Genomic DNA, 22254 nt, shown 5'->3' with positions numbered 1-22254 from the left:
GTTAACGTGTTGTTAAAACCTTTAGTATAAAGAACTAGCTTTCCACCCGCGGCTTTGTCCACTTTGTTTAAAACCTAACAAATTATATACTTAAAACTTTCTCGAGAATCACTCTACCTTTTAAATAAAACTGCATCAAGATCCGTTGTGTAGTTTTAAAGATTTAAACATACATAGGACAGACCGACAGTCGTAAGTATTAAAAATTGCATACACTTTTTTAGCATCAGAGCCACAAGTGTAAAATTGATTCTTTTAGATAAAATAAAAGCCCTTTTATAAATTATGATCAAATTTATTTGGTACTACATTTACCCAAAATATGTTGACAAAATTACATTTTTACGATCTCAAGAGCGTGTACATCGAATATGCTGTCTGCATTATCTGAAACAAGAAGAAATATCTTATTAACATTACAAACGTGAAAATTTATGAGGATGTATGTATGTTCCTCTTTCACGCAAAAACTATCTACTGAAAAGATTTTTATGATATGTCAATGCTTATGTACCTTCCAGAATAAGACAGAACCTATAAAAATACTTGATTTTGCGCGCGGGACGCAGGTTCGTCCGCAGAAAAAGCGCGTGGCAATGCCAGTAATTTAAAATGTTACGCTTATTTTTTATATTATTTGAACAGGTACATATATATATAGTGTATTTGTCATAATATAACCACTATTATATCCTATACTAGCGGTCCGCCCCGGCTTCGCCCGTGGTACATGTTTACGTTTTCTCTACATAAGAACCATCCTCGTACTTCAAGGAATATAATAAAAAAAGAATTATCGAAATCGGTTCAGCCGTTCTCGAGTTATGGAATTACAACGAAAAGTGGCATTGATTTTTATATATTAGATAAAAAGGAAACACACCGAAACAAACATCTTCATGTTATACGTGAGCATGTCGTACGCCTTGAAGTGCGTGGGCACCTGCGCGCGCGCAAGCATGATGGCGACGGAGCGGCGCACGCCGGTGTCAGAGGTTGACTCCCAGTTGCAAGCGTATATACAGTTCGGTACTTCAGCCATCTGTGTAAGCAAAGCCATGGTAAAGTTTGACAACGAGTATTAAAAGTATGAAAAATCCCGACTGCTTGCTTATGGTTATGTCACTACCACAATAATTCTGATGATCAACGACACCTTATAAGTTAAAATCGGTCCAGTAGTTGGGTTGTAGAGCGTGGCATATAAATAAAGATACACTCGAAAGTCCTCTTCCTATAAACCTCTTCCTTTCGTAGTCGGAAAGGTGAATAATATGCAAAAAGGAGATTCTGTCTCTTCTTAAAGCAATTTTTGTTTATGGCAGATCAGGCAAAGAAGCAGTAGTTATCTGATGTTAAGTGGTCGCAAATAAATATTAAAAAATTCACTGGAAAATAATCAGTTCTATAAAACTTACGTTAAAAGTAACATCAGAAGTGAGATAGCAAGGCAGGTAGATGTGCACAGCCGTGGTCACAGCAAACACATAGTAGATGATATTCACTTCACTTTCCTAAATAGAAAAAGATGAAGTTATAATTAACTAGATTTCCGCCCGCGGCTTCGCCCGCGCTGTCAAAGAAAAACCCGAATAGTTCCCGTTCCCGTGGGATTTCCGGGATTGCTTTTTTTTCCCGGGATAAAAAGTAGTATGTTCTTTCTCGGGTATCAAAATATCTTCATACCAAATTTCATGAAAATTGGTTCAGTAGTTTAGGCTTGATTGAGTAACAGACAGACACAGTTACTTTCGCATTTATAATATCTATTAATCAAACAAAAAACATTTTTCAAAGTACCACATTAATAAGGTAGGTATATAAAATATTGTTTTTCAATTTTATTGAATTTAAAAACTACTCACCTGAAAATAATAAAATTTTACACAACAAATCAGTAGGTAAATACCGCGTAACATAGACTACATTTTGATTTTTTTATCCTAGAACATATGAGGTAAAGCTGGGGCAAGTGACTAGTTTAAAGTAACTTAAATTTAAGTGAAATAGTATGTGTGAACAAAATAACGTGGATAGGTACGTACGCCTTTTGTAGCGGTCTGGCTTAGAGCCATACCAATTTGTACCACGGATATGAGAAATATCCCAGCCAGCCATATTTCAAAGCTCGTCTGAATTTGTTTGATAAAACTGCAATTGTGAATAAGATAATCGTTATTAAACGAAAATTTTTAACACTAACTTTTCACCCGCGGCTTTGTTCAAATGATTAAACGAAAACTCTCATAGGAATGCCATGTTTCACCGCAGTAAAAAGTGCGCTAAATCAATCTTAAACCTACTCACTAGTAATTAAAGATATACAATAAATAATGCCATCATCAGCTCATTTTATTCCCACTCCGAGAAAATATACTTTAGACTTTTGACCCAGTGGAATGAGGGTTTAGGTCATAATCCACCATATTTGTTTCATTAGAAAATTTCGTCAGAAAGTTTTCATTAATGGATTGGAGCAGTGGCGATGAGCAATATGGAGATAAACTGATTTTCTTTCACCTTCTCAAGACTTTTAAACCTTTAGGAGCTGAGCTATTATTACTAACTACGTTAAATATACGTTTATTTTTGTATTTATAAATTTTATACCTATGAACATCGCACTGATCTCTCACGATGGAAGCAATTCTTTGTTTTATAGCTGGTACATCTGTGTCGTCCATTAAATGCAAAAGCTTGTGTGAAAATAGCTTTATTTTCAACGATATATGGAGTATGCATACAGAGAACATACCGTCGAAACCTACAAAATAAAATTTTTGAATTTAATTATTTTATTAGTTCCAAATCTATACAATAATATTATAGAGCTGAAGAGTTAGTTTGTTTGTTTTTTTGAACGTGCTAATCTCAGGAACTACTACTGGTCCGATTTAAAAAATTCTTTCGGTGTAAGATAGCCCATTTATCGAGGAAGGCTACATATACCATATATACGCTAAGACCAGCAGGAGAGGAGTCACGCGGGTGAAATCTCGGAGCGCAGCTAGTTCTAAATAAATACAAAAGAAAATATTTGGATTATGTATTTGGATTGAACAATGGAAATTATCAGAAACATGAAGACTGACAAACAAAAAACTAAAAGTAGTACCCGTGTATCCAACGAAGACCAGCCAAACTATATACAAGCTGTATACTGCTTGGATTTCAAAGAACGGAGACGAATATTTCGTGTCATCGATAAAGGGCATAATGGTCTCATGAATCATGTACTTTCTGGGCTTCTCCGTGAAAGATGAGTGGACTGTTAGAACACAGGCTAGCAGTGGGAAAGACGCTGCAGCAGAACCGATGATGAGAATCCACGCTTTCTCCAGCTTTTGAGTCTTTTCTATAGCTTCAGTGGCAATGGATAATTCTTCTTCTGGCAGATTGTTGAAGCTTTCGTAGTCAGCCTCGATGATATTGTAAATCGCTCGTAATTCTTTCTTTCGGAATATGGTTAGAAACATCTGAAAAAGAACTCATTTTTGTAAATGTTGTAAATGTCAAATTATTATAATACTAGATTTCCGCCCGCGGCTTCGCCCGCGTTTGCAAAGGAAAACCCGCATAGTTCCCGTTCCCGTGGGATTTCCGGGATAAAAACTATCCTACGTGTTAATCCAAGTTACCCTCTATATGTGTGCTAAATTTCATTGTAATCGGTTCAGTAGTTTTTACGTGAAAGAGTAACAAACATCCATACATCCATACATCCATACAAACTTTCGACTTTATAATATATTATATTAGATCTATAATTTGAGTTAAAGATATTGAAAAATTTGGTTTGTAGTAGTAACTAGATTTCATTTTATTGTGTTAAAATGTGAGATTAAGTTAAACATTATAATTTTATCATTTTTATCAAATAGTTTTACTACTACCAATGAAAATAATTCAGAATGGTAGTTAATAATTATTCTATAATTTTGAAGATTTGAAGAAAACCCAGTTGAATAAATCAGTTTTAGTTTGAGTTATTCTTTCTTATTTATGTTCTCAAACTCGTGCTCTAAATGCAGTCCCTATTTTTAGTTTCCGTTATACATTTTAATAGTTATATTTTGAATTTATTTTACCTTAATTAAAACAAACAATAAAACGATGGTAATGACCATTTGTCTGACGAGGTTTTCCATATCACCGGTATCAATGCGAATGCTTATGTCGTACAACATAAAACCAAATTGGGGCACACAGGATAGCGCGATCAAAACTGTAAGAAGATAAAAAAAATCTCTAGTTAATAATCACTACGTAGTATAAGAAAAAGTCACTTTCTCTATTCCTATATATGCTTATAGTATATGTATAATTTATTAGGTTTTAGATATGAAGCTGAAGAGTTTGTTTGTTAGTTTGAACGCAATAATCTCAGGAACTGAACCGAATTGAAAATACTTTTTTTTATCATCACGCTAAGACCCATAGAAGCGGAGAAATGCAGATAAAGCCGCGGGGCACAGCTAGTAGTCTATATACATCGTCTATATACATTATGTATGGGTAATGTATTTGTGTTGCTCAGAGTCTTGTAAAACTTTGAAGGGTTAGTTTAAACAAAGTTGTAAACAAACATTGTTTGTATGAAAGTGTTGAAGGTACCAGGCAAAACCTCTGACAAAGGGTGAACCTCAATCTTATGCTATTTGATTTGTTCCAGTTGTAGCAGAATCTATACTTATATCATAAAGCTGGAGAGTTTGTTTGTTTGTTTGTTTGTTTGAACGCGCTAATCTCGAGAACTACTGGTCCGATCTGAAAAATTTTTTCGGTGTTAGATAGCCCATTTATCGAAGAGGGCTACAGGCTATATATTAGGTATCAAGCTAACACCAATAGGAGCGGAGCAATGCGGGTGAAACCCCGGGGTACAGCTAGTTATAATATTAAATCCGGCCATTTGATAAGAATAAATAGTACAGCAAATTTTTTATCTTTATAAATGTTTAGTTGAAAATATAATACAAACTAGCGGTCCACCCCAGCTTCGTCCGTGGTACATGTTAACGTTTTCGCTCCATAAGAACCATCCTCGTACTTCAAGGAATATTATAAAAAAATAATTATCAAAATCGGTCCACCCGTTCACGCGTGATGTTGTGACCAAGAGAAATATTGATTTATTTTTCTATATAGAGAATACGAGTAGCGTATTGAAATTTCTTTCTGCTTTCAAAATTTTAGAATGGATTTAATTTTAATTCATAAAATACGTAATTGAAAATAAATAATTGAGATAACTATTTACCTGCTCCATAAAACCTGACTTTATCTTTAGCAGGGTTAGGATACATCATGAGTACAGTTAATATAAACGAATATAGTTTATACATTTTGGGTATGTCTTGAAACTTCTTACCACCTGAAATAATTTTTTTTTAAATGTAGATACCTATTTGCATAGGTAGCAAATATGTTATTACACCCTGTACAAGGTAGCTTGATTCTTTTGCCAGACGGGCTAGTGATGGGAAATAGGAAGTAATAATTCATCATCATTACATCCTTTCAGGACGTCCACTGCAGGACATAGGCCTCCCCCAAGTAATAATTTATAAATGCTAATTTTTAACATTAAAGTAGGCAAGAAATTGAGTAATCGCTTTATTTCTATTTCATTTCTTTAAAGCAACATATTTTCTAATTACATTACATTTCCCATTCATATAAAAACATTGTGGGTTCCAAATAAGTAATTCAACATAAATTGAAGTTTTTCAAGAAAAATTAGCTTGGTGAGACAGTTATAATTTTCCAGAAACAAATCCCGTTTTCATAATGGGATTTTAAGGTTAAAGTTCCCAGGATAGGATAGGTACAAAATCTGTCACAACTAATTTGATTGTTGATGGATTCAAGCTCAAAAACTTTTTGATTAATGTATCTATACTAATATTGTAAAGCTGAAGATTTTGTTTATTTGAACGCCCTCATCTCCGGAACCACGGCTCCGATTTGAAAAATTATTTCACGTTTAGATAGTCCATTTAACAAGGAAGGTTATAGGCAATATACATATTATTAGACTATGACCAATAGGAGCGGACCATAGAGCAATGCGGGTAAAACAAACGGGGCACAGCTAGTTACCAATACTTATATTATTTGAAATGCCCAAGGAATAGTCCTACTTTGTAATGATATTATTTTAAAGAAAACATTCTGAATATTTTCTCTACAAACACATTTAAGACCATTGCCCCATAAATACTCTTTTATCACATCAAGCAGTAAATACGTGTCTAAACATCGCGCCGTTTAACAGCGTGTTTTATGTAAAACATTTGACAAGATTTACGAATAAATAGCACTCAAGTCTCAATGGTTCGCAGCTCGATTAGACAGTAAAATATACGTATTACTGTGGTGAAGAATCGACGGTGATACAGCTTTCTCTGGGGAAATTACCGATGACGAGTGTCACACGCTTCACCGTGAGACAAGTGATATCGAGTGGTGTTTCGAGAAAATTTATATTTGTAGACGTTTTTATGTACCGCTCAAGGTTAGGCTAGGTTCTTCGTGTGGAAATACTCTGTTTTTGGAAATTGCTTGAGCATTCAATTAAGCTGTGGAAATAGTCTGCATAATAATATTATAGAGCTTTTAATGACAACTGTTATCTAAAAAAATTGTCTTATCATAATATTAATTATAATGTTTTTTAAAGGAATTCAATGTCCTTAAATACTTTTGATGTATGTCGTAGAATAGAATAGAATAGAATAGAATAGAAAACACTTTATTGCACACAAAAACAAAATTTACAGAAACGATATTACTATAGCATAGTGTCGTATAGCATAGTGTTTTCATAATGATATACATACTTATCTGTCTGTCTGTTTGTCTTGAAGAAATTACTACTTAGTTATAAGACGGCAGTTGCAGTTTATAACAAGATTAAGATTCACTTTAAAATCTTAGAGCAATAAAGTATAAATAAATAAATAATATAAAAGTATATCTTACTCATTTTAGGTGTTTGTAGTGAATGGTAGAGCAGAAGCTTACAAAGGTAAAGGCTTCGTATGTTATTATCCAACGCTCATGAAAGCTCTGACTCAAGAATTACGTCAATCAAACTAAAGCCTATTAATCAGGCATTCACTTGATCTTTCGGCTTATGGAGTTACTGGCTCGTTTTTACATTGGCTACAATCGTACTTAACAAACCGAGAATTTGTCGTTGTCGTAAATGGCTTTGCATCCGATGTCCATCATGTTACGTCTGGTGCTCCGCAAGGATCCCATTTAGCGCCAATCCTTTTCAACATTTATGTTAATGATTTGCCATGCTGTTTTTCTTTCTCAGAGGCTTTTCTGTATGCAGATGATCTTAAATTTGCCATAAAAATCGATAAACCAAGTGATACCGGTCTCCTACAGGAAGATCTAAATCGGCTTATTCAATGGTGTGCACTCAATAATATGCAGTTGAACCCAAAAAAATGTTACCATCTAAAATTTTCTAGAAAGAACTCTGTAGTGCAGTCAAAATATTATATTGGAAGCCATGTAGTGCAGGAAGTAGACACAATAAAGGACCTCGGTGTCCTGTTTGATAAATCAGTAACTTTTGTACCACATATTGAGAACGTAACGAAAAAAGCGTCCCAAATGCTTGGGTTCGTATTACGTAATACGAAAAATGTTAGTATGGGCCGAACAAAAATTATTTTATACAACTGCTTGGTACGAAGCAGCCTGGAATATTGTAGTTCCGTATGGAGACCCCACTATTCTACTCACATGCTAAGACTAGAAAGAGTACAAAAAAGATTTCTATGGCACTTAGCATTTTCTGTTGGGAAGCTTAGACAACTACCTTCATATAAGTCGCGTCTTAACTATTTTAAAATGCGTGCTTTGCATGTTAGATACAACATTATTGATGCATCTTTCTTATTCAAACTTGTAAGAAATAAAATTGACTGTCCCGGTTTGTTGAGTCAAATTAGATTTCGCGTGCCATATAGGTATCCCCGTAGCTGTATTACACCTTTTTACCCTCCATTACGAAGAACTGTTCTTGGTACTAATTCGCCACTTCTAAGAATGTTTAAAATTTTGAATGAGTGTAGTGATGTAACAGATATTAATTTTGATAGCCATAGATTGTTCCTGAATAAAATCTATGAACACTTTATTAATTTAATTTAAAATCATTGAGCTTATAATATAATTTCATTCATAATGTCATAATGTTAATCCAATTTAGATTATTAAGAAAATTATTTTTGAAATCTTTTTTTTTTTTGTTTAAACTTAAGATGTAAACTAACTGTATTGTAAGTACTAAGTAACTGCCTTGTTTGTTTTCATAACCGTTTTGTTTTTATTATCTTGCATGTGGTGTTAGCCTTTAAGTAGCTGTTGCATTTATATAAGTTATTTTGTGTTATTGTTTCTGTATGTATGTGTTGATGTAAACAACTGTTGGCTGACCTTAATTAAATAAATAAATAAAATATTAGAAGGTTTCAGCACAAGACAATGTATTAACAATTCATCACTGTTAATTAATAGTTCCCTTTAATCTTTATTTCTATGTATAAATACGAAGAACGTCTTTACGTACGAATTCATTTATTTATTTATTTGTTAAAAACACTAAAAGATGCTCTCCAAACCGTTACTTTACAAACAGAAAACTATTATTGTATAATATATAATATTATATAATAATAGTATGTATAATATATAATATTATATAATAATAGTTTTCTGATATAATAATAGTTTTATAATATATAATATTATACCTAATACAATTATAAATATACTAGCTTTCCTCCCTCGGCTTCGCTCGCTTTGTCTAAAACCTACTAAATAATATACTAAAACCTTCCTCTTGAATCACTTTATCTAAGATTACCAAATAATTACCAACTACGTAACTATACCGCGTGCACAAGCCTTCGTGTGTGTCTTCCGCACAAGCCTATTATACGGACAGATTATTTGAATTAATCTTGATGTTTATTACTTTAATATATTGCTAATTAGTTGATTGAATTATAACATACAGTCGTATTTCCTTTAAAGACAGCTTAATACTGTTAAGGTAACGTAGTTTCAAAGAATGCAATACATTATTACAGAACCCTTACGTTTAGTGCCTTAAAATTCTGTGTATTCGACAAAAATTGAATTTATTTCGCATACACGATGAAAGCTTTACAATCTCATAACCATCCTAACAGCGCCATTAGATGGAAAATGCGAAAATTCCGGCCTGATGCCATCAACAGGCAAACTGACAAGATATTTGCATTTTTATTTAACCTGAAACCTGAATTATGGGAACATGGGATGTAATGTGAATAAACACTTTGATGTTTATTTTTTATTTATGAATACCAACATTCAACAAAAAACACATATTACACATATAAAAAGACATTAACATTATCATTAGCCACATGTATCTAATGTATTAATCAATTATAGGAATACACAACATTCGCAATAGTAACACTTAAGTACCAAGTAGTAGTATTGTGTACAATATTAATTACATGAAACAAAAATTATAATAATACGCGATAATGGTTTTTTCCTTAAAATAATGTTTATCTGCATGTATGTCCTGGCTAAACTCAAAAACATGGATTTACTATTACAAATTTGGTAGAGAGACAGCTTGAAACCTGAGAAAGGAAGGTTTGATCCCTGAAATCCTACGCAAACGGGAACTAAGCGGGGTTTTCTTTGACTACGCGGGCGAGGACGCTGGCGGAGAGCTATTTTATGTAATAAATAAATATTTAAATGAACGCTTGACTCACGCAGATTATTTTCCCACAGTTCTATCATTAAAACCACATCCCTGATTCATTTATTCATTTAAATGTATTTAATACTAAAAATAGTGTTTATTATCAACCGCTGACAAACTGTTGTCTATCATGGTTTTTATTTTATTTATTTTAAGTGTTTATACAGTTCTTTTCAACTGTATTGGTAAGTGTATTTTACGTTATATAAATTTACGATTACAACAATTAGTTTCAATTATTTAAATAATCTATATATATAAAAATGAAATCCGTTTTCCTTGGTCACGGCGTCACGCGTGAACGGGTGGACCGATTACGATAATTCTTTTTTTATAATATTCCTTGAAGTACGAGGATGGTTCTTATGGAAAGAAAACATGTACCACGTGCGACGCCGGGGCGGACCGGTAGTAATTTAATACTTTATAATTATTTTCTAACAAAATGCTAAACCATATTCAAATGGTCAGATTGCAGACAGTTCCGTAGCGACTACAAATTTCATCAAGAGGTGAATGCCTGGGTCAAACTGCATCAAGTGCCTGCTACTTGGGAAGATGCTAGACTTCGTTGTGAGTTGGAAGGTACCATGAAACTTTTATTGGTTACAATTCAACAGGATGCAACCGTCACTAGAAATTCTGTGGACTAACGATCCACACTCATAGACACATTATCGCATAAACTTGGAGGCTTGTTAATAAACATCTAATAAATTTCAACTCTATTTCTAAGGACTTAATTAAATGTACATCATCAATGAAAAGGTACGTCACGGTTCAATGTAATGTACACACAATGTACACATTGTTGTAATGACATTCACGACGAGTCAGAAGTGAAAACTCTTTGCTAAGATCAGCTAAGATTCAAAGATACCAATATCGTCGCCTTACTCCATGACGTGACGGTAATACCTCTCAACGCACCTAAAGAAGTTTCACTTGAAAAAAAAAAAAAACACTTAAAAGTTGACATAAACTAAGTAAAAAAAAAATCCTCTATTTAAAACGAAGGACACTAGATAAGTATACTTTTTAATAAATTGAGTCATTCTATCAACATCAATGTCTTGTTCTTTTATACCAAATTTCGTATCTCAACAGTATTTATTCCCAGGTGCAATCCTGGCATCACCTCACACACGAAACTTGGAGCTAATCATGAGACGAGTGATGGCTGATACTCACTCGGAGGCCTCGGGGGTGTTCACAGGGGTCCACGCGACCTTCTCGAAGGGAGACTTCTATTCAGTCGATGGTAATTTCCTTCATTTTGATGAATAAATAAATAAATCCTTTATTTTCATTTAAACGTGGTATTTTAGGGTGTTATAACTTACAATATAATAATTACAGCATGTTTAGCCGTTATTTAACAGCGTGCCAATTATTTATTACATAATATAGTCTATAATCAAAGTGTCTAATTAATTTGTCATTCATTCACATTATTCATTAAACAATTGTATTAAGAAAGATTTTTTACATAAATAAAAAATAATTTAAAAGTGCTCTTTTTTTCAAGTAGGTATAACTATTTAAGATACATAAGCCAAGTACTTGTAAACGTGTAAATGCATCAAGTTATTTTAAAGTTAGAAAGGGTCTTTTTAATGTTGTACAATTTTAAGGTATACCTCTTCGAAAAATGCCAGTCCAATGGATGCCCAGCGAACCAGATAATCTGAATAACGCAGAAAACTGCATCGTTATGGTGGCCAATGGAACGATAGCTGACGTGAGCTGTGACGAAGTTTATCCATACGTTTGCTTCAAAAAGAGGACTAAAAATATGATCATGAACGCTTGCGGTACTACTGACCCAGGTATTTGAACTATGTGTATAGTAACATACAATGGCTCAGGCATTATGGGTGCATATGGGCAACATGGAGCACTTACCATCAGGTGATGCCTTTATTGCCTCGTCTTGCACAAAAAAAGTAAAAAATGTTGTTAATTCTAGAATATAAACTGGACGAGAGAACGGGGAATTGCTACAAGATTCATTTGACTCCTCGGAACTGGACCAGGGCTTTCATGGTGTGTTCAGCAGAAGGAGCACACCTGGCCATCATCAACAGTGATGAGGAAGCAAATGTTCTGAAAGGGTTGCATGGGAGACACAAGGCGGAGAAGCTGCCGTATGACACAATATTCTTGGGCTTCCAAGATTGGGGAGAGGACGGAGTGTGGACTACCATACATGGTAATAATTCGTTTTAAACAAACTTGGTAATAATTCGTTTCACGCCATTTTTAAATATTTTTGAGTACTTTGATTCTGATAGTCTTTTTTAGTCTTCTACTATATCAATATAATCAAAAATTAGTAAGTTTTTTTTGGTCAGAATAAGTTTCAAAACTCTTTTGTGATCTAGTTAATAATTCAAAACGGACAAAGAGCTTAAACTTATTTCAAGTTGGCAGCGCTAAGTTTTAACTTAACTGTCATCTCCTGTTAATATACATACAATGTACCATTAAGAAGAAAAAAAAATAATGTTTGCTTCTCGATTTATTTATAAATCTTCTTGATTTATTTATATCAGAATATTTAAACAAACTCAACAGTAATTATAACATTTGTACATAAATATGTTTGTTTAACTACTACTATTACTACTACTACTACTAACACTACGTAATACGATGGAAATGAAATCTGGTGTAAGGTAAATTGTGGCGTAAGGCGTTAAATTATATTGAAACTGCTAACTACATCATGAATACGTAATTACCTACAATTAATACAGTCCGTTCAATCTAGGGCAATCATTAGAGGAAGCAGGATACGCGAAGTTCCACCCAGGCGAGCCAGACAACGCCAGCCCTGGTGAGCACTGCGGCTCCATGTTCAGGAATGGGCTCTTCAACGACGCCTGGTGTTATGTGAAACTCGCTTTTATTTGTGAGAAGACCGTCGACAGCCTCCTCGATGACACTGATGTTTAATTAGTAAAGAACAGGAAACAACAGGGGGTACCATATGCTAACAGCTAAAGCATTATTCATTTAGAAATTAAAGACTGTATGATCTAAATGCGTATTCTTTTTATTACTTAACCAGACGTTTCTAAAACCGACTACTCACCTACCTGCAGCAGGGGCAATATTGGAATTGCACCCTTAATTGGCTCCTTAATTGTGATGTGCATAGGCAAGCAGGGGCAATTTACAGAACAACTGAAATTGCTCCGACCGCCGAAAAACCGAGATTGTTCCAATGTTGCCCCTGCTGCAGGTACGTGAGTACGCAGGGCTTAAGACGCTCTCGTAAACTCAAACTCAAACTCAAACATTTATTTATTCAATTAGACTTCTTCGAGAAGCACTTTTGAAACGTCAATACATATTTTTAACATTTACCACCGATTCGGAAAGCAGTATCTATGGAGAAGAATCGGCAAGAAACTCCATAGTTGCTCTTTTAAATCATTTCAGTATTACAATTTAATTTTACAAAATATGTAAGTAACTGTACGTATATATCATAATATGCCAAAGAACTGTCCTGTGGTTTTTACGCGACAACCCACCATGGGTTTTTATCTTCCATATATTCCTTAATGCTGTAATAGGCTCTCTGAACTAATACGTTTTTTACATAATTTTTAAATTTAGCACTACTAAACTCTTTAATACTATGAGGAATTCTGTTGTAAAAAAGTATACCTTGGCCCATAAATGAATTTTTAACTTTAGCTAACCGGTAAAATGGCATTTCAATTTTATTTCGGTTCCTTGTGCCATAACGGTGTCTATCTCCTACTCTTGTGTGTAAGTCTGCGTTTTTGTGTACATATAAAATATTATTAAATATATACTGTGATGGTACTGTGAGGATACCAGTATTCTTAAAGAGATCTCTTAGTGAGTCCCTAGCACGTAAATTATATATAGAGCGTATGGCTCTTTTCTGTAATATAAATATAGTTTCTATATCTGCAGCCCTGCCCCATAGCAGAATTCCATAGGACATAATGCTATGAAAGTAGCTAAAATAAACCAATCTAGCCGTGTCTTCATCGGTGAGATGCCTTATTCTTCGAACTGCATATGCAGCTGAACTAAGCTTAGCAGCGGTGGTGGCAACATGGGCCCCCCATTGTAGCTTCTCATCTAGTGTCAAACCAAGAAAAACAGTAGAATCCACAGGGTATAATACCTCCCCGTTTAAAATAATATCCCTTTTCACCTTTTTTACATTTGGAAGGATAAATTCAACACAATTTGTTTTTTTTTGCATTTAATAATAAATTATTAGCAGTGAACCAGTAGTACCAGTAGTATAAAATTAAACCCAAGAAACTATAAGTATTATTTTTTCCAATGCGGGAAAGTGATGGCGCAGGATGACTTATCTGGATCCGTCATTTATCCACACTGAAATTCATATGACTAATCAATAAATCGTTTACTAGAAATAAGGTTAGTTGCCGTCTGTTCATGTTTTTAAATAAATTTGTAGTATCTAATTAATAGGTACATATTAATTTATTTATTATTTGTTATTGCACCAATTTCCTACTTCAACAAAGTAATTACTTTATTATATAAGAAAATATAATGAAGTTGATATAATTGTGTATATACTATGATAAATTGATATATCAAAACTGAATCAGTGAATGTCCAACAACAATTGCAGTTTCCTAATTGTGAAAAATACGAATTTACTCCGTAAAGAATGGTGCTTATTCTGACATATTTATGTGAGCAATAAACTTTAAGCGCAGCAATACCTTATTTAAAACTGCTTTATCTGATAAATCCTAGAGAGGAACTTTAGGTTTAAAGGACATAAGTCGTAATTCCTTAAGGCAAGGCTTATGTACGACTCGAAAAGTTGGAAGAAAAATAATTGGAAAAAAGTACTAAAATTATAATTAATCTGTCTGTGATGACATTTTATATCCCGTAATAAAAAAAAGTACTAAAATTATAATTAATCTGAGTGTCTGTGATGACTTTTTATTTCCCGTAACAAAAAAATAATTCATTCAATTAATGATCAATCTTATGTTGATTTTACGATCGTTGATTAAATCAGAATAAAAAAGGTAATTTAATGTGAAAAATAATTAACGACTATTATGTTTAATTAATTAAAGTTAGCACGGAATGGGGAAATAATACGGTTCACGATTTATGATTATAGGTAGGAAAAGGTGGTGGCACACATCGCACCGCACGAATTTTTAACACGCTTTTGTATTAATTGACTTCACCTGTATGTTTGTTTGTAGCTCGTAACTGACTCATGTAGACTGCGATTTGACCAGCCTGTAACGGACACTAAATTTTAATCCAATTTTACACATTTATCAAGGACCGGTGACACTTGAGTGTTATTCTGTAAAAATAATCCTTAAAAGTCTTGATTTTAGTTGATTCTATAATTAAAGCGTGTTTTTAGATTTTTAAACTAATTTATAATAATAATATAATAATAATAATAATAAAGGCGTAGGGATGTGACGACCCCATCGCCCCCGGTTGGCATATCTACAATAGATATCCCAACCGTGCAGTCAGTCACCCCGCAGGGCACCTTGTGGCGAGGTGTTGGGGAGTAGCGACCCCGCGGGAACCGAGCGCTCCCGGGGGAGGTCCCTGTCCTCCCCTCTGGGCTGTCCCGGTGGCAGTTCGGAGTGAACAATGACGAGGTTCAGGATCCCCCACCTCTGGCTTGCCTTTGTTGGCCGTCCAGAGTGGAGCCGCTAGAGCTATATGCTCGGGGGTGGAAGTGTCTAATGGCGTAATAGCGGGGAAACCCGCTCCGGGCCCGCGGGCTCGCGATGGTGAAACCGGTGCCGCACCTCTCTACACCCCCAGCCGTTCAGCTGATGTTGCCCCCTTGTTGCCATTATCGGTAACCTTTTTGGGAGCCCATCGACCGAACTGGCGAGTCACCGTCTGCCATAATTTTCAATTTTTAATATTGAAAAGGCAGACGTCCATAGCCCCCATAGACCCAATATACCAGTCCATCTAACACCCCCTTCCATAACCCAGTTTTATTCATTTCCATTTTTCTGCAATAGTCCTACATTGGCCGCGGACTGCCCAGGGCTGTATCTCTATAGTGCAGCCATGGGCAGGCTGCGGCTGGTGTCCCACAACACATTAAATTCTCTAAAGGGCCTCTGCGTGTTGGACCTGTGTCCCCACGTAAGCCTTCCAAAGGACCGGGTATCATCCTTACGGCGATACCCGTGTATTATGGAGAGAGACATAATAATAATAATATAGATTATTTAAAGTGAAATGAATGCTGAGATTTACAAGATTTAGTCTCACCCCTGGTATACAAGCCGATTCCGATATATTAGAGTCGCACATATTGAACGGATTTGGAACTATATTCTTAACAGTTAACAAACAAACTTAGATCAATACTACAAAATACTAATTTATTAAAATTCTTTGTAACCTATTTAAAAATGTCCACGAATAAAAAAGTTTTACGTTTACAGTGCGACATAAAAGAGATGAAATTAATTAATTTGGAACTAATTTTTTTTTCATTATCTGGCAACCCTGAATTATCAATGCAGCTGTCAAGTTGAATAAAAATTTGTTGTTTATTTGGTGAAGTTGAGATAAAATTGTTATTTTAAACAAGAAATTTACTCAAAAAAGGAGAAATCATGAAAAAGGTTAAACGTAGCGGTGTCCGTGATGCCATATATAAAGTTTTCATTCGGTGTTTCTCATAATTTCAAGCTGAAAAACGAGAAAAATATTTGGAAAACGTTTACAGACGTACAGCAGATTATACCGGAGAGATTCCATTTATTTTTGCTCAGTACTACGTAAAATAGAATATTCCATTAGTGACGAGTGTTTAATGTACGTATCTATGGCGATTATTACGTTTTTGAAATTTAATTTGAGGTTATTTGTATGTAAACAAAAACTAGTTTTTATAGTGCGACCAGCACAATTTGAGTCAAGAAGTTATATCCAATCCAACCAGCCTTAAATAGTATAGTGATAACTACTTTCATACAGCTATCTATGAATCCTTACTTGCTTCTTACTAGAGTGGACGCAGGGATCCAAAGTGAGTCTTGGCCTCCGACATAAAAAAAAAATAGTTTTAAGCTACTAAATAAATATGTTAAATGTACTATTTGATTTTATTCATCTTAATTCGTTTGTTATAGGGGTTTCTGAAAGCACAGTACGCAGGATAGTGGAGCAAGGGAGTAAAAATGAAGGAGAATATCTACAAAAAATAAATAAAAATATATAGTTTTCAAATCACCTTGTTTTTTTTACCTGACGGACCCAGAAGGAGCGTAATGTGTTTGAGCCTTAGGTTTGAGCTGTATGTATGTATGTTTGTTTGTTCGTATGTTTGATTCTATGTGCGCCTCTGCAGTCTAAATGGCTTGACCGATTTCTATAAACTAATTCCAAATACATTTAAGTAAAATTTGACCTAGGTAGGTCATTTAAAATACTAATGTATTTTTGTCTTAAATTTACACGATGATGAATGAAACAACTTTAAATCGCGGTATTTATTACTTTTTATTTTTTTGATTTTTATTCTATAGTATCAAGATTGCTTGCGTCGCAGTATCAGTGTTGCTATATGAGCGACGGCGGCGCCCTCATTTTTTGTCATCTCTTTTGTGTCGCACTGTAGTTTTTTTTATATAATATGTCCAGTGTATCTCGGCCTTTATCCTCTCTGATTAATGATAGCTAATTACGAGCGAACTCAAAACGCTTTTAATTAATCAAGCAAATCTCAGTTAACCAGAACTTACGGGTAGTTAGAAAATAATATTAGCAAGTTCCTTATTACTTAGGGCAAGGGGCAATTTATAGGGTGAAAAAGTATGTCATGTTTTTTAGATTTATTTTCTGTAAATTATGTATTGTTTTTATGTTGAAAATTATGTATATCATACAATGATCTCAACAGTGTATTATGTATTTATAACAATGGGAAAATACACAATAAAACAATCATTCATAATGAAAAATATTTAAATTTTCAAACCAATGCGCAAATCTTAAAATTTAAATAAACTGAAATATAAATGTTGTGTTTTTAATTAAAAATCAATACCATTAGTAATTCCAGTCTATGAAAATTAGAAGCAGTCTGTAAAAATCAGTCATCAGGTAAAGATAGAGCTCTTAATGTAATGATAAAATTTTCGACCAAAAAATTGAATGAAATGAATGAATGAAATACTCTTTATTGTACATACACAGTAATAAATTTTGTTACATAGTTAAGATAGCTTATAATAGAGATACAAAGAGCGGCTTTATCGCTCGTGAGTGATTTTTTCCAAGCAACTCGAAAAAATTGTATGCGAATAGAGTCACGACCATATGCTTACCCATCTCCTGTACTATAAGATAAAATACGGCTTAAAAAGCTTTCAAGGCGCTTTGTTCTTGTCTTTACTTAAGCAAAAGTTTACAAACGTTTTAAAGGGTGGCCTATCTTTAGACTTACAAGTCTTAAATAACGAAGCACTCCTATTTAGAAAAGTACATATTTTAATTATTCTTAGAAACTTTAGTGACAACAAGCTAGAGGTAAACAGATAAATGGACATTCGGACGAAATTCCGGTGTATAACTGATGTATGATGACTTGTAAATTGGATAATATTCTAGTAAAATAAGGGTTGAAACAGCTCATACATGTATATGATCAACATGGATGAAGTCATGAAGATGCAGACGTTAATTCAAACATAATATTATGTTTTTACGTTTTAATTCTTACGTCTAAAGCCAAGTCTTACAGTCGTTAAATTACAATAGGCTGTCAAAATTCTTTTCACAAATGAAGGTTAATCGAGTATCACACCTAAAGTCTATCAGTTTTCCGTGGCTGATGAACATTCCACCACATTTTTGAGGATACTCATCAATTATGTGCGTATCGAATTGATAATAGCCAGCTTCTTGTAAGGTTTGTCCTGTTAAAGATAAAAAATTAATTTCATGGTATACAAGGGTAGAGTGAGACCCAGTGCCGACAGATCTTACTTATTTTCTGATTAATTATTCAATTTTATTTTATAATTTCGTTATGTGGAATATGTACAAAAATCAATTTTACAATTTAAGTTAACCGTGCTTTTAAGTTGTCTTTTGCAGATGATATTAGCAAATATTCAGTTTTTTTCATTTAAAAAATAAGATCTGGTACTGGCAAACTAGAAAAGCGCTAGAAAGGCACTTTTAATATTATAACATTATTCAAATTAACTTAATTATAAGTTATTTTAATAGAAAAATATTTTTAAAATCGCCTGATTAGTTCTTTGGTTTATTCCATGTTTAATCAATAAAAACAAAAAATATTGAATCTACATGAATTTACCTTCTACAGTCGTCCACGCTATATCGTCTCCCCAATCATTGAATCCCAAAAGAGCGAGTTGCCCGAATCTTGTAAAACGAAATTTACGAGGAGGGTATTTTGCAGCAAGGTCGTCTAATACTGTGGCTTCCACTTCACTGTTAATGATAGCCAAGTGACCACCTTCTGCTGCGCAAGTCATGAAGGCCCTGGTCCAGTTTCTGGCCACCCAATGGAACTTGTAGCACTTGCCAGTTCTGTTGTCCAAAACGTATTCTAAAGAAGAGGAAAGAATGCATGCAAGTTTCCAAAATGTTCAAAACGTGTTTAGAGTATACATGGTTTAAATGAATAAGTAAAAACGTTTCTTCTGTGTAAGCTTGAAAACTTAGATGATTTTAATTTAATGTACCTATTTATAGTAAAAATATTTGAACACACATTACACTGCTCTAAAATGACAGTACACAAAGACAGACTGCGATGTTTTGCATTATTATTTCAGCAATTATGTTTCATAGTTCAGGGAATGAAACATAATAATTGAACTTATTTACTAACTAAATTGTAACACAAATATGACTGTGCACTTCACCTCTATCCACAGTCCCACACTCTGTCAAAGGGACATGTTGGGTCTTATCTCGGAAGCAGATGTAAGGGTAGACATCGAAGCAGTTGACATCAGCTATCGTCCCGTTTGCTACCATTACGATGCATCTCTCGTCATTCCCTAAATTATCAGGCTCATAGTCCATCCATTTAAGGGGCATTCTATTTAAAGGGACACCTGTGTTAAACATGGCACATATTATTTAAATTAAAGTTCAATATTTTAACGTGTTAGATTTACTAAATTGAATTTTGGGTTATTATAGTAAAATTTGTTGTATACAATTTTAATTTTCCTTTACGGTGCATGTGTCGTGTGACTAATGGTGAGTATTTTTTAATTTTTTCCTACTTCATCATTATCATCTATTTAAATTACATAATCAATAATAATATTCCGAGTATAATTTTAAAGTTTTTTTTCACTTATGTTCCAAAAATTGCATACCATCAACCGAATGAAAGTCTCCTTTAGAAAATAATGCGTGAATTCCTGTGAATATACCAGTGCGTTCCGAGTGGGTATCTTTGATGGTCCTCTTCATCACCTCCTGGAGGTTTGCTGTCTTCGGTGATATTAATATTGCACCTGATGACAGAAAAACATGGTGAACAATTATTATTGCTTCTTCTAGTTCGGCCTACTGAAAAATTGCATAATCAGGAACAGCGTTCGGACAGTTGAAAATTAACGAGCGTCGAATTGTAATTCAAAGATTATCGAAAAATATAGCATTAAATTATATTTTATTATAACTTAAAGGTGCTTATAATTTTTAATTTGAAATAGACTATTTAGAAAACCTTGTTTAAACTTTTTGAAGGAGTTTAATTTTATGTTGAAATTACTTTCTTATATCAAGAGTGGTGAAGTAAAAAGTATTTTTGGTAATTTTTTTACGAGTGCCTTATAATATTTTCATTCTTTTAGTCTGACCACCTAACACCCAGGGTTACCTTCAAGGTGACACCGTAGCCTGGCCTCCTGCCAGGTCGCTGGGACCTGATGATGCTTGATCCATCCACTCGCTTCGACGCTGTACTCGTAGTCATACCGGAATGTTATACTATCTGCAAAACATGATTTAAGATTAATTATATTGATAATTTAGAATATTCCGCCAATACAACACGGATTTTATTATTTACTAGCTGCTCCGCGTGGTTTCACCCCCGTGGCTCCACCCGTGTTGGTCGTAGCGTGATGATATACAGCCTGTAACCTTCCTCGATAAATGGTCTATCTAACACCGAAAGAATTTTTCAAATCGGACCAGTAGTTCCCGAGATTAGCGCGTTCAAACAAATAAACAAACAAACAAACTCTTCAGCTTTATAATATTAGTATAGATATCAAAATAAACACAAATGAAAAGCAATTCGAAAAACAAAATGATATGCATTAAAAAATAACGTTTACATCATTGATGTTTAGTTAAAAAATATAGACAAAAAGGAAAAGACTTGTGAATCAAAACAACTATTCTATTCTTTAAATTAAAAATATGATATGACTAGGTTTCCGCCTGCGGCTTCGCCCGCGCAGTCAAAGGAAAACCCGCGTAGTTCCCGTTCCCTTGGGATTTCCGGGATTGCGGCATTTTCCCGGGATAAAAAGTAGCCTATGTCCTTTCTCGGGTATCAAAATATCTTCATACCAAATTTCATGAAAATTGGTTCAGTAGTTTAGGCGTGATTGAGTAACAGACAGACAGACAGAGTTACTTTCGCATTTATAACATTAGTATGGATTACAAGCGTATTTTGAAAAGGGATACTAGGAAATTCGCGGCTCTATAAGAGCTCGTAGCTCAGTTGCGATCGGTTCAAAACTTAATTCTTGTAGTCGTTTGGAAAACGTGCATTATACATTAAATAAACATTATATTATACACTCACCAGCTAAATAAATGCACATGAAGCCCACAATAAATTTCAATATAGTTTTGGACATGTTGGATCACTTTAAAATATTAACTAGCAGTGATTAATATTACTAATGTGTATATAATTATTCTATTATCGTTTCCTCCGCCTACGTTATTAAATAATCAAGAATATGCAAATGATTTTCTGTTTATCTGCACAGGATGGATTATGTTTGCTATGAAAACTATTAATTGCGTGATGATAAGAATACCACTAGCCCATCCTTTTATTACCATTGTTTTTTGATAAATTTTAGGGGCCCGCGAATGCCTTTAGGTATCAATACAAAAAACTCTTTTCAATATTCATAAGTTACTAACATTGTATATTCTACATAAGTAAGTAAAAAACATATAAATAGCTCATTAACGACAATTAACGGTATTTTTACTTATAAATAAAATTCATCCAGAACTAATAATAAGTTTATATTATCTATACAGAACCCAACTTAAATAAATCTCAAAATTGCCTAAGTACCTATATCGAAAAATTAATATTGAAAAAGGGAAATCTATTCTTTATTTGTAAGTAACTATGCAATGAATATGAACATGGACGAATATAATCA

At 33.9% G+C, this 22254-nt stretch overlaps 3 protein-coding genes across 3 annotated transcripts; 1 reads left to right on the top strand and 2 right to left on the bottom strand.

Moving 5' to 3' along the window:
- Nucleotides 1–311: 311 nt before the first annotated feature.
- Nucleotides 312–5306, bottom strand: LOC123695707 (odorant receptor 85c-like). The gene is made up of 8 exons (XM_045641616.1): nt 5261–5306; nt 4089–4225; nt 3116–3476; nt 2611–2764; nt 2046–2151; nt 1419–1514; nt 884–1042; nt 312–387 (listed from the first exon to the last, which is right to left on the bottom strand). The coding sequence occupies exons 1-8, from the start codon at nt 5304–5306 to the stop codon at nt 343–345; spliced, it is 1104 nt and encodes a 367-aa protein (XP_045497572.1). The 3' UTR covers nt 312–342.
- A 4598-nt stretch (nt 5307–9904) lies between these two features.
- LOC123695793 (macrophage mannose receptor 1-like) lies at nt 9905–12839 on the top strand. Its single transcript, XM_045641720.1, has 6 exons — nt 9905–9978; nt 10265–10378; nt 10914–11054; nt 11428–11622; nt 11763–12005; nt 12567–12839. Exons 1-6 carry the CDS (start codon nt 9924–9926, stop codon nt 12749–12751), a joined length of 933 nt encoding a protein of 310 aa, XP_045497676.1. The 5' UTR covers nt 9905–9923; the 3' UTR covers nt 12752–12839.
- A 5159-nt stretch (nt 12840–17998) lies between these two features.
- On the bottom strand, nt 17999–21768 carry LOC123695749 (secretory phospholipase A2 receptor-like). Its single transcript, XM_045641666.1, has 6 exons — nt 21654–21768; nt 20712–20825; nt 20203–20343; nt 19738–19932; nt 19164–19418; nt 17999–18756 (listed from the first exon to the last, which is right to left on the bottom strand). The coding sequence occupies exons 1-6, from the start codon at nt 21706–21708 to the stop codon at nt 18590–18592; spliced, it is 927 nt and encodes a 308-aa protein (XP_045497622.1). The 5' UTR covers nt 21709–21768; the 3' UTR covers nt 17999–18589.
- Between the last annotated feature and the right edge of the window lie 486 nt (nt 21769–22254).

Source organism: Colias croceus, chromosome 11, assembly GCF_905220415.1.
Source record: "Colias croceus chromosome 11, ilColCroc2.1".
Taxonomy (NCBI): Eukaryota; Metazoa; Arthropoda; class Insecta; order Lepidoptera; family Pieridae; genus Colias; species Colias croceus.
Note: the sequence above shows the minus strand (reverse complement) of the source record. Positions and strands in the feature narration are given on the sequence as shown.

Excerpts from the sequence above, each read along its gene's own strand:
- LOC123695793 (XM_045641720.1), top strand. The coding sequence starts at position 9,924 with ATGGTTTTTATTTTATTTATTTTAAGTGTTTATACAGTTCTTTTCAAC. Across the intron at positions 11,055-11,427 it reads AGACTTCTATTCAGTCGATG|GTATACCTCTTCGAAAAATG; the intron begins GTAATTTCCTTC and ends TACAATTTTAAG. Across the intron at positions 12,006-12,566 it reads AGTGTGGACTACCATACATG|GGCAATCATTAGAGGAAGCA; the intron begins GTAATAATTCGT and ends CGTTCAATCTAG.
- LOC123695707 (XM_045641616.1), bottom strand. The coding sequence starts at position 5,306 with ATGTATCCTAACCCTGCTAAAGATAAAGTCAGGTTTTATGGAGCAG. Across the intron at positions 2,765-3,115 it reads GGTCTTCGTTGGATACACGG|GTTTCGACGGTATGTTCTCT; the intron begins GTACTACTTTTA and ends TTTATTTTGTAG. Across the intron at positions 1,515-2,045 it reads GCCAGACCGCTACAAAAGGC|GAAAGTGAAGTGAATATCAT; the intron begins GTACGTACCTAT and ends TTTTCTATTTAG.
- LOC123695749 (XM_045641666.1), bottom strand. The coding sequence starts at position 21,708 with ATGTCCAAAACTATATTGAAATTTATTGTGGGCTTCATGTGCATTTAT. Across the intron at positions 20,826-21,653 it reads CATGTGCATTTATTTAGCTG|ATAGTATAACATTCCGGTAT; the intron begins GTGAGTGTATAA and ends CATGTTTTGCAG. Across the intron at positions 19,933-20,202 it reads AGACTTTCATTCGGTTGATG|GTGTCCCTTTAAATAGAATG; the intron begins GTATGCAATTTT and ends TGTTTAACACAG.